This window comes from Arachis stenosperma, chromosome 4 (assembly GCF_014773155.1).
Source record: "Arachis stenosperma cultivar V10309 chromosome 4, arast.V10309.gnm1.PFL2, whole genome shotgun sequence".
NCBI lineage: Eukaryota > Viridiplantae > Streptophyta > Magnoliopsida > Fabales > Fabaceae > Arachis > Arachis stenosperma.
In genome coordinates this window covers 4,358,050-4,371,292 of record NC_080380.1, presented here as the reverse complement: position 1 = coordinate 4,371,292, position 13,243 = coordinate 4,358,050, and the positions used below count along the sequence as shown (strand labels likewise).

The window sequence follows — 13,243 nt, the reverse complement described above, 5'->3', positions numbered from 1 at the left end:
TTTTAGGACTATCCGAAAAGAAAGAAAATTCAATATTTTTTGATAGTGAATGTTTTAATAGGACAAATTGTTCCGTGAATATCTTTGCTTTGAAATAAAACAATTAGAATAAACAAAAATATTATAAAACGCAAAAAAAAATACCTAAAATTTTTTTTATTTAGCAAACTGTTTATACATTTGATCCAAAATTTTATAGAAATATTTGAATAATTAGTTAGAATGTATATAAAAAATTAAATAAAATTTTAATCTTTAGAGTTCTTTTTTTCTCATTTTTTCTTGACCACTAACAAAAATAAATCATAAAAAAATTTATTTAACATAAAATTATCAAATTTTAAGAATATAAATATCTTATTTTTCTAATCATGCTTATAAAAAATCATATTAAAATTCAATCTCTAAAATATATTTTGAGAATATATATTTAATGTAAATTTTTTCGCGTTTTAAAATGTTTGAGAACATTTTTATCGTTAATAAAAATGGTAAATATTTTTGTATGTACGTTCAAAAATCGAAAATAATTTTAGTTGCTTACCCTCCATAAAATTTGATTATGAATATGAATATTAAGTTGTTATATATACTTTTATACACTAATTAATTGGTGGTTAATTTTCGATACCTATATAATATATAGTTAATCGTATTAATATTGCAATATCTTGTCCGTATTAGCATGTTGATCGATCTTGAACCATGTTTCTTGGAAAATGTCAAAACCTAATAGAAAATCATAGTATGATGTTTACATACTAGCTTTTCCGGTTAAATATATTGTCCACTTGGTTCTAAAGTAACCTTTAATTTTTCCATATATGTGTTAGGACAGGAGAAATGCCATACATCATGTTCTTCCCCACAGAATTTGGACGGCAGTTATTTTATAATTCATTTGAAAAAAATTAGAATGAAAGTAATAATGATTGCATTTGAAAATTCAACTATTATAATTAGGTGTATACTAAAATTAACTATTAATATAAAATATATATTAAAATATAAAATATAAATTAAAAATAAATTAAATTTATATATTTATATATAAATATATAATGATTAATTTAATAATTATTTTTTAGTATATACATCTTATTTTTTAATACATAATATATGTGAAGCATATATGCATAAATGTTCGGGAAAAAAAATTAACTGTGCACCATATTATGGAGGTGTCATTAATATTGGATGGAAAAGTATAAGTAAATAATTTTTAACTAATTAATTTTATATTTTTTAAAAAATTAAAATTTAAATAATTATTAATAATAATTAATTAATATAAAATATAATTTAAAAATATTTATTAGTTTGTTGTTCGCTAGATTTTTATTAATTTATCTAGCAGATAGAATTGATATTAGATAAAGTTGTTTAATTATATGTTGTTGCATCAGCCAATAATTTGATAGAAAATTATTAGCAACTGAACATACTATAATTAAGATAGTAACATTCTAATTGTTTCGAGGTGATACCTAAAACAAAGATAAATTTAGACTTAAATATGAGGTTCAAGTAAGTTTTTTTAAGTGAAAATTTTTAAGTTTCTTTGGATGAAAGTTTTGGTTTGTTCATTAAAAAAAAATGTAATGTTATCATTATGTTAGATGTTGTCATATAGATTACAATGTTTTTTTTTCTCTCTTTAATAATAATAATAATAAGTGTAAAAGCTATTTAATCTTCATTTCAATGCAAATTAAATTCAACTTACGAACAGTTAATTATATAATATGTTATACTAGTTGTATTGTGTATGCACCGTCTTCGCCTCAAGTTTGCTAATAATATTTTCTAAAGTTTATGAAAGACAGCGAAGAAAATTCAAACATCTACTCCAATATGGCTGTTCAGTCCATTTTTAAAAATATTTATAAATTTGATTAATTAATATTATTAATAATATTAATAAATAGTTATCAATCGTTTATATATTTTCAATTATAATAATGATACATAATATTATTTGGTTAAAAGACACAATTTTTTAAAAATGATATATATTTAAAATATTATATTTATTGGCTAAGAGAAATAATTCTTTAAGAATGGTGCATGTTTAAAACATTGTATCTATTGATAATAGAAGACTCACAATAATTTATGTACATAATAAATTATAATTACTATGTACAATAGATATATAAATAAAACTCTTGTCTATTACTTATACATATTAATCAAGTGTGTATTTTAATTATTAAGAGATTTTTTTTGTTTAAAAAAATTAAAAATTTCTTATTATTACTAATTAAAAAATTCTTAGATTTTATTATATCTTAAAAAAATATTATCATCAATCCTATAATAATTAAATATAAAAATAAATATCTCTCTAAAAAATAATCTAACGATATTCTAAAACCATTTTCATACACCCAATAGATTCTAAATATGTTTTTTTGCTTCATCAAAGGAGCAATAATATAATATTATATTTTATAACTAAGTTGATTATTAGTTAGAGAATAGAGAACATTTAACAATAGAGATTTTATTTTATATTTATTAATTATGATAGTTATGGTATCTTACTTCCCATATTTTCCGATTAGACTACTTAATTTATCGAAAAAAGAAATTGAATTGCGAGCCAAGTTTAATCATATTAATTTCTCATCCACTGATTCAAACATCTCAATGTGTTTGTACAAGAATTCATAGAACAACATTATCTTGAGAACCTATATATTTTTGGTATAGGTTAGGTTTTCATACCATCAAACCTATCTACCAATAATAAATTAATAAAAATTATTTGTTTACATATGTTTGTATGTGAATCATCATTGTACCTTAGTATTGGAATAAATTATTAAATTAAATTAAGGACAATGCCAGTAATTTTCAAGGACCACTGAATTTGTACCTGTGATATACGTATCTCATCCATGCCAGATGCTAGTGTTTTCATTAGTGGTATCCACCTTTAAAAAAAAAAAAAAAGATACTCTACCTTTTAAAGTTTTTTATTAAAATTTAAATAGCTATTTTTATATTGTGAATTTACTATTTTATTTTCTAATTAATGTTTATGTATGTGAAAAAATCCTACATGGAAGGAAAGAGTCGTTCACTACATATTTAATTTAAATGAATCCGGATACTTGCAATTTACAAATATTCAGCACAAATCTATATGTTGTGTATTTAGTTATTTACAAGCTTCACAAAATGGACGGAAGCTTTGAAGAATCTTATTCAAACATGTTATTAATAGTGGTCAACTATGTCCATGATCATTCTAAGTAACTCTAATTATTGATTAACTTAAGATCCGCATCACAAAGCATATTCCATCCTTAAAATTAGTTTCTTTCCTTTTAATTTATTAAAAACTTGATTTATTTGAACAGATTTTAGGTGGATAATAATACGTTTTGAAAAAAGAGAAATTCTCCATATACAAGCATTTTTTTATACAAGTCTTTACAAGTTATTATATTAACGCGCTTGAACGTTACTGCACGTTCTTCTTCCTCTTCCTTTTCTTCTTTTTTTCTTTCGTTTCTTACTTTCTCTTTCTCCTTCTTCAACCGTTACTGCACAATTTCACTGCATCGTCTTCTTCTTCTTGCTGCACATTCTTCTTCCTCTTCCTCCTCTTCTTCTTCTTCTTTTCTTTCGTTTTTTGCCTTCTCTTTCTCCTTCTTCATTTACGTGCTTTTCTCTTTGTTTTCTTTTTTCGTTATTCTTGATTTCCATTATTTTTTGATATCAAGCTCTGAAATCATTTTTGAAGAAGAAGAAGCAGAATATGAGGAGGAGAAAGAGAAAGAGTTCTGAATTATGCATAAAGTGTCCTTTGGGTGTATTTTCTATAATCGTTTGGGTGTATTTTCTGTAATCGTTTGGGTGTATTTCTGAAGTTTCATTATTTTCAAAACGATTTCAAAGCTTGATTTCAGAAACCATGAAAATCGAAAAAAAAGAAGTAAGAATACCAGTAATAAACGAGTAAAACAACTAATGAAAAGGCAAAGAGAATAACGAAGAAATATCGTTTGGGTGTATTTTCTATAATCGTTTGGGTGTATTTCTGAAGTTCTATTATTTTCAAAACGATTTCAAAGTTTGATTTCAGAAACCATGAAAATCGAAAAAAAAAGAAGCAAGAATACCAGTAATAAATGCAAGTAAAACAACTAATGAAAAGGCAAAGAGAATAACGAAGAAATATCGTTTGGGTGTATTTTCTATAATCGTTTGGGTGTATTTTCTATAATCGTTTGGGTGTATTTCTGAAGTTTCATTATCTTCAAAACGATTTCAAAGCTTGATTTCAGAAACCATGAAAATCGAAAAAAAACGAAGCAAGAATACCAGTAATAAACGCAAATAAAACAACTAATGAAAAGGCAAAGAGAATAACGAAGAAATACATGGAGGAGGAGGAAGAAGAAGGAGAAGAAGAGGAAGAGGAAGATGCGTTGTTCATAATCCACGGTGAGTGAAGAAGAAGAAGAAGAAGAGGAAGAGGAAGAGGAAAAGGAAGATGAAGATGAGTTGTTCATAATTCACGGTGAGTGAAGAAGAGGAAGAGGAAGAGGAAGAGGAGTCGTTCATAATTCACGGTGAGTGTAGCGCTTTGGAAATTAAATAACGCATTAAAAGACTCTAATGTGTAGCAACTTGTAAAACTTGTAAGTCAAAAAGACTTATATGTGTAGCAAGCCTCTTGAAAAAATTAAGGAGTATGTTATTAAAAAAAACAAAAATAAAACACCTTAAATCATAAATTTAAATTCTAAACTTTAAATTCTAAATTCTAAATTAAACTATCATATGAAATATAATAAATAAAAAAACTAAAAATTAATTAATAATAAGAAATATTTATAGATGACCCTAAATTTTTTATATGGGTAAATTGAAAAATTTGTCTATATATATATATATATATATATATATATATATATATATATATATTCAACTTTTAGTGAATCTTAAAACGTTAAAAATGAGGGGGGAAAAGGACACCTTTCTAAGAAAAAGAAAAGTAAAATTGCTTGGTCTTACAAAAATGTATAATATATTTAATCTTCTTCCATAGATTAGAGAATTTATAGAGAAAATTCACATGTTTGCATTCAAATGATTTTTTTTTGGGTTTTATGCGTGTATTTGTTTGAATTACTAATACAATATTACTTTCAGATTTAATATTTAACGAACTATCTATCACACTCACATGAAGGCCATATGAATTTTATATAGCTTTGCAAACATGTAAAGTGACATCAGTCACATCACTACATATTTATAAATATACCTAAGGTGGTTGAATTAAAATACTACTTTTATAGCTAACAAAAAGGGGGAAAAAGGAAACTCGGTCAAAGTATAGTGCTGCCTAAAAATAGCTAGCCCCTAGAAGTTGTGTTAGATTTTATACCTTATGGTTCCATTGGGGGCCAACCAGACAAATATGGCACAAACCAGAAACAGGTCCAGTTAAGCCTGCCTCCATTAATGAACCACCCACTCCATCACTAATAAGTAATAACATCAACATCCCTGGACCCTGGTTATTTAGTGTTACAACAATATGTACCAAATAGAGGAGCAAGTACAAAAACTTGTCAACATCTACTAAGAGTTAAACAAGCACCTTCTAATGGATACAGCTAACTCACTAACCCTCCCCCGGTGAAGGACGGCTACACATACTGCAAGACAAACAGCAACCGAAACAATCACAAACATTGCCGGTCGAGAGCTCAAGAATCCCCTACCAACATATCGCCGGCTGGATCGTTTAGGCAACTCTTCCATATTCATTATAATCTCCCTCTTCAAAAGTGGTATCCTATCAATTTTGTCATTAGATGTTGGGCTTCTCATTATTCCACACTTTGAATCCGTTCTGGATAGAACATCCTGCAAAACAAGGAACCTAAGGTCAGTTGCAGTTTCATTAGATCCTTCAGACTATGCAGGCATCAGATGGAAGCTGTCCCTTATTAGTTACTTCATGAAACCATTTGAAAGAAAAGGCCAATATTAGAAAACCATGCTCCTAATTAAACCCAAATCAAGGTCATGCAGTAATTATGCAAGAAGAAATGCTTGATACACACAAATTCAAGCACATCACTTTTGATTAACCATATATCGAACTAATTTATTCAACAACCAATAATTCATCAAGGGGATCGTAGCAGGAGTTGTGATTAAGTATTAAAGAAATTATACACTTAATCTTTGCAGTAGAACCGCAAAACAGTGAGTATCCACTAAATAAATCAAGTCTACTGCTGATCCCAACAGGAAACTCCTCAATTGTATTTCATTTCTCTTATATAGAGTACGAAAATGACCAAAGAAAGATATAAAGCATTTTAATGTAAAAGACACGGTATATATTTCAAAATCAGAGAAAAAGGAAGCAAGGGGGAGAAAGAAGGGTCATCCTAACCTGACTTTTTATTCTCGAAACTGATGGCAAGCTGTCTTGGGTGCATGTTTTTTCAATCCGAAAGCCTTCTGTTTCAGAATGCACAACTATGCCTCTGCCTTTCTGATGATTCTGATTAATAACATCTCTAGCAAGATGCATGCAATTCAGTAATTGTGTCACATCAACATCACTCGTCCGACTAATCACAATATTTGATTTCAAGCCTTCTGTAAAGATCACCAACTTTGGTAATATTTTTTCCAAAATGAGTATTGAATCATGGCATATAAGAAAGTCCAACAAGTAACAGTATCTTTGAATTTGTGAAGCCGTCATCATTCTCTCAAAATTTTCTGAGGTAGGGTTCTTAAGCAACCATGCTATATCTACAAGCAAGTCTGATGATGTGTGCCTATGTGCAAAATCTTCACACAAGCTGCAGATAGAACCACCAGATGTAGACTGGAATTGTTTAGAATGAAGAGACTCATCTAACCTTTGCTGTAATGTCCTCATCTCACTGCAAATTTCTTTGTCCCCAATGAGAACAGGAATGAAGTTTGATAAACCAGACTCATTCTCCACCTAAAATAAGGAGAAAGAAATATGATATAACAAAAGGCGAAGAATAAAAGAGCATCATTTTCAAGAAAGTGCCTCCGTATTGTATATTGATGTAAACCGTATCATTGTTAAAGTATTTAACAGTAACCACGAAAAACAATATTCTATGTTCCTTAAGATGATTGAATATTGACGTTTTTTATGCACAAATGTTGAAATATTATAATCCAACCAAATTTGTTTGTATAAAAAGGCACAAGTTAGTGAATCAGAAAGAAAAGAAATCACATTCAACCGGCCAAAAAGCATCCTGGTCAGGAAAAAAAAATCCACGTCGTCATCACATAGTAAAGGAAACACAAAATTAAGAGAATGCCCACCTCAATAAATGCAGGCCCAAAGAGAGTTTCCTCTGTATGAGGGACATATATCTTGTATAACTGATTCTCAAAAGCACATGACATATTGTTCCCAGTCCAGTTATGTGGAGATGGAACACAATATTCACACTTCAGATACTTTCCAGAAAAAGATACAAGAAGCCTGGCATGATGACAACCTCATTAAAACCAGAAGGATATTGGGCAGTGAAAAAGAAAATAAACTACCAAGTACAAAGATGAAACATTAAAACCACAGTAACAACGCTGAAACAGCACTTTCACATGCCCCCACCACTCCACAACAAACAATTATAAACACTATGAAGACAACGTATACAGTCAATTTCAGGTTATGCAATGCCTGAATTCTTCTCAAAACACAAATCACTTAGGCTTTACATTCGGTGAGCACAAAGGATACTTCAACCTCTCTCTACCAAACATAAAATTCCACATCTCTCTTCTGTCATTGGTGCATACCCCAACATTGCTAAGTACACAAAAGCATAATGTCTATTGTGTGAATTATTCAGTAAGAAACTATTTCAACGTATGTTTAGACGAGGTAACTTTAACATACCGAAACTTAGGCTGCATCAAGTTACTTCCGCAAGCAACAAACTCCAGAGGTTTCCCAGCCTCAAAGTATGTGGGATGAACATAGTGAAGCCTTGGTGCCTGCATATTTACCTTGACTTTTGTCACAGAAGTTCCATCTGAAACCATGAAATATGCTGATGAATTCAAACAAATTTAAAGATTCACAAATTAGATCTGATTTTTTTTTAAGAAAACACTTAAACATTACATCTCAAAAGAAATAGAAAATCCATTACTTCTATTGGCAAAGATGGAATACACATCAAACATAGTCATTAATATTGTCACAAGATGAAACAAAAAACATAGTATAAATTAAACCAGATAAACTTGAATACACTCTGATCTAACCTCACATATAATGCAAAAAATATGCATGCAAACATATATGCATTTAACTGAAGATTCTTAACTGATGATTGAACAATGGAATCACGACTAACCTTTCATAATGCGGAAGAACATATCATTCAGATAAATTAGTGCATTGCCTCTTGCAGATAGGAACTTTCCAGGAGCAACAAGATCACGCACATAGTACATAGGATCTTCCTGTAACTGGTGCATAAAAGAGAATAAATTAAATTCTGGGGGGAAAAGTAAGGAAACACAAACACATCAACAATAATCAAGTCTTGCCCCGACTTGGTCAGGTTAACTATGTGAGATATGAGGCCCTCTTTTCAAAAGAAAAAAGGGAAAAGATATCTTAAACAAATTAGAGTACATGTGAGGATCAGAAACAACTCAATTTGGAAAAGAAGAGCAACCATAAGAATGAGTAAACAGACCAATATAGTTTAATATGGGAGTAGTTTACCAGTAACAAAAAGCAACGCATTTGGTCTACAAACTACTAAAAATATGAGCTTAGAACAAATAACATGATGAACGTCGAGTTGAATTCTTACATTTATCCACATATTCTTTGGCATGGCGATAAAAATTGTCAGGATGGTACACCCTGGGCGGATATATCCCTCAAGCTCAACAGGCATACTCGCCAACCATTGGAATATCTATAAATGCATTTAACTGCTTGTTAATCAGTTACGAAAACTTAAATGGCATGTTAGGTTAACACTTTTAAATACTAAACTGTAGTAATAAAGCTTAAAATACTTGGTGGCGTAGCCTTCTAGGAAATTCTGCAGGGTTCCAATCATAAAGCTTGAAAGAAATCCGACCTGTTTGGCACTACAAATGAACTTCCAATCAGCAAACAACAAAAACAATTTCTTATACCAAAGTAATAATTAAGACAACCAACAAACAGGTGTGGCAACCAACCAAAGATGAATAGGCACTCTTATTGTCACAATATGAAGGAGAGTTAGAGAGGTTGGAAGCATCTTTTCCACTATTCACTTGTGTTTCCCCAGAAGCAAGAAAAGTCATAACACTGTCATTTGTAATATTCTGCATATCAGGAGCTGAGTTCAGATTGGCAACTGGTTCATCTTCAAGATCCAGTGACACTTCTTTTTCATTTATTTCACAACTCAAATTTGAAGAATCTGCATTATGCAAACCCAGCCAACAAGCATTCTATTATTATTATTATGAGCAGCCAATGAGCATTCTTCTAACATATAGACACGGGATTTAATGAAATAGTGGAAAAAAAGGAAGTGGTGTGAAAAGGTCACAAAACCATTGGCATAGTAATACCTAAACCTTTTCCTGTTTCCCCGTCATTATTTGAATCCTCATTTTGTGCAACAGGTAGAGGTTCATGAGCAGCTTCAGCTCTTGAATCTGCTGGCTTTCTTCGCCTCCTATTGTTATGGCGCTCTAACTTTCTCCTACAGCTACGTTTACCTTCATCAAAATCCGACAACACGTGAAACCTGTCAAACAATTGACCCACAATCAGAGCATTAAATTACTATCTACAATGTCAACAAGTATCCAACAAATACAACCCAAAATCTTGTCACATACTCTACCTAGCTCACCATCAGTCATCAGATACTACTTACACAACATTTGCTACTTCCTAGCTCACAATCATACTCTAATATTTAAAATTTTGCACAAAGGTGCAAATCATAGAGAATTTGACGAATACTAAGCTTCTATTCTTTCTGAAAATAACATATGTTTATCATAAGCAACTTCTTTACTCCATTTCGCATGATTTATGACATAATCCACGCAAAAAAAAAAAAAAATGTTTTATAGATATGCTAGAGCTAGACCATATAATGCACCGTTTCTTATGCTTATCATGACTCGAATTGCTTCTTCAAGTAACGTGTTCCAGAATTCTCCCTTCGAATTTCTATCACTTAAAAATTGCTCATGAAATTTACCTGTCCCGGAAATTCAAACGTAAAATTTGAGGTAAAGTTAAAAATAAAATTAAAAAAAAAAACTTACTTGCCACACTGTTGACAGTATCTCTTGGCCTCGCCGTCGAGCATAACAGTGGCAGCATTAGCACAGCGTAGGCAAACCCTATGCCTCCGGTGGTACCCCTTCAGCTCCGTGATATCGACCTCGCAGCCAGGAACCTGGCAACAAACCTTCGGGGGTGAGCCACGCGCGGCAGAAGCGGTGCGCACGCGCTTCTTACCGGGGAGACCCTCGTTCTCGAGCTGAGCATCGAGCTCGGGGCACGCGCATGGAACCCGGCCCGCGAGAAAGTTGGAGCACGTGAGCCTCGGGTCGCGTTTCCGAACCTTGTCGTTGGCGGGAAGAGGAGAAGGAGGAGGAATATTGTGTGGATCCGGGGCAGCTGGAGGATCGAAATCCAACGGTTGAGATGGTTGGTGAGGGTCAAGGGGTAAATCGTCGAGGTTGAAATCGAGAAGGTAAGTAAGATCCCAAATTGAAGAAGAATCGTCCATGTTGTTGTTGTTGTTGTTGTTTAGAGGGGGAGGGAGAGAAGGGAGGGGCTCCATTGATGAAGGAACTGAACCCTAATTGAATTGTTAAGAGTGACGGAGTGGTTTTGGTTCGCGGAGAAGGTAAGATAGATGGTGGCGGTTGGTGGCGGCGGTTGGGTTTGTTTTGACTCTTGCGAACACAAACTCAACAAAATGGGGTCATAGTGGCGACATTTTCAAGCCATATTTTTCTCTACTAACTACTAAGGAATATTTTGTATTTTTTTTTTCTAATTAATTTTTATTTTTTTATTTTGTTAAATAAATAAATTATGTCAAACTGTAATAAAAAATTAGACAAATTATTTTTTCCTTTAATCATTTTAAAATTTTTCGATTAGATTTTTCATATAAGAAAACAATTTAATAGTTAATTTATCTAACAAAATAAACTTTTAAAAACTGATTTTGTAATTAAAAATTTCATACGAAAAAAATATTTTGTCTTTATTTGCCTACTCATTTTTTCTAATTTTTCAAGAAGAAAAATGATTGGAGCACATTTTATGTTAAAAAATGTTTTTCTTAATATTTGTCTCTTTTCCAATTATCTATATATAATATAAATATTTGTATTTTAGTTCTGAATACACTAAAAATAAAGCTTATGACCATTTTATATGATGTTTTTCTCATTGTTCATAGAAATTATATGGAATCAGGTAGAACACTGATGAAGATTTAAATATAAATTTTGACTAAATAAACTAAAAGTTATATGACTCATAAGTGTATTTGTTACCCAAACCTAAATTATATCTATACTAAAATATTTATTCTTAAATTGGGTTGAATTACTCTGGATCACTTTAGATAAAAATATGAAACTGATAGTCACATATTAATTAATAGAAAGTAGATATTATCATTTCTATTTTAAAAATAATATCAGTCTTTTTTTTCCTATAAATTCGTATAAATATATAATTGTAAAAAATCATGTCTAGAATAGTATTATTTTTCCTAATTAATATATGAAGACTGTTTTTATAAATAACTCGTCTGTTTTAATGATTTTAATCTACAATGAGAGTAACACTCTTAACATTGATATATATGATAATCAAATCTTATATAAAAACTCCGATCATGTTAATTATTTTGCAAGTTTTTTGGTAGATTGTAACTCTTTATTGTCAATGTAAAAATATTACTTTTTATTAATTAATCATCATCTGTCCGTTTTATTATATTATTTAAATTTTTGTATATATGACAAAATAAATAATATATTATTAAATTTTACATTTTTTACTCAGAATATTTTTAAATAAATGACTTGGCTCATGTGAATTTCTTCCGGTTTACCAACATGTTTTTAAAATTAAAATTAAAACAGTTCAAAATGTCTAAATCCATTTTATGTAAACTGTCTTCCTATCCATTAGCAATATTTTAAGAAAATTTAATAATACTATACATCACGTGGAATATATATATACATACAATATTAAGATTAAGATATTCTGCATTTATAATTAAGAGCTTGTTAAATGCTTTAAATAATTTGACTAAATTTTCATTTAACGATTTTTAGTTATTAACTTGACGTGAAGTTAACTGCATCTGAGTTTTCACCCAAAAATAAAATAAAATAAAATTTTTTAAAAGGAAAAGTCATAGCTTTGAATTGAATAAGTAAAAGAAGCTAAGCCTGAGAGTAGAGTGTGAAACTCTTTTCAAACAAAATGCCATATAATATTATTTTAATTATATAATTATCACTAATCTGATAATAATTATGCCTAAACTTTGATAAAAGTCTGACATGACATGATATAGAGATTCATAGTCTTTTGTAATTTATTGATTGAAGTAATATAGGAACCCCATTGACAATAACCTACCACCAAAGAAATTAAAGAAAATATAATAAAGCAAAGGATCGCTATCAAAGGCATCTTATGATTGCATATAAATCAAATAATGCAAGTGTAAGGACTAAGGGCCTATTGTTGCTTGTTTGTTTCCTAAGCAACTTCCTTCACACACCACAAATCAAAGTCAGAATTGGACAAGTTCTTGATGCCACTCAAATTGTCCCAATCTACTACTACACTTTAGAGATGATTTATATTGGAGGTGCTTATTATTAATGCTTGAATCAACTTAGAATAGTTCTTGACACTAATATATATTAAGAATAAAATAATATTTTGGATTTAATATTTGAGTTAAATCTTAATTTTGTTTTTTAATGTTTAAAATTTTTTATTTTTATTTTAAATATTTTGTTTCGTATTTTTTTTCTTTAATTAATTTTTTATTATTATACTTTTTTATAACTTTTACTCTCAAATTACTATAATTATTTTAGTCAAGACATTAAAATAAGACAAAAAATTAAAAATAAAATATTTTAAATATTAAAAATGAAATTAAAATTTATTTCA

The 13,243-nt window shown here is 29.7% G+C and overlaps 1 protein-coding gene across 2 annotated transcripts; it reads right to left on the bottom strand.

The window, feature by feature from the left end:
* Positions 1-5,293: 5,293 nt before the first annotated feature.
* LOC130974149 (squamosa promoter-binding-like protein 7) lies at positions 5,294-11,002 on the bottom strand. 2 transcript variants are annotated; one of them, XM_057898903.1, is made up of 10 exons: positions 10,342-11,002; positions 9,637-9,809; positions 9,250-9,476; positions 9,082-9,156; positions 8,871-8,978; positions 8,403-8,517; positions 7,940-8,075; positions 7,357-7,519; positions 6,431-6,997; positions 5,294-5,892 (listed from the first exon to the last, which is right to left on the bottom strand). In XM_057898903.1, the coding sequence occupies exons 1-10, from the start codon at positions 10,863-10,865 to the stop codon at positions 5,605-5,607; spliced, it is 2,376 nt and encodes a 791-aa protein (XP_057754886.1). In that variant the 5' UTR covers positions 10,866-11,002; the 3' UTR covers positions 5,294-5,604. The 2 variants fall into 2 exon arrangements, with proteins under 2 accessions (XP_057754886.1, XP_057754885.1); XM_057898902.1 differs by having other exon boundaries at positions 9,631-9,809; positions 10,342-11,001.
* Between the last annotated feature and the right edge of the window lie 2,241 nt (positions 11,003-13,243).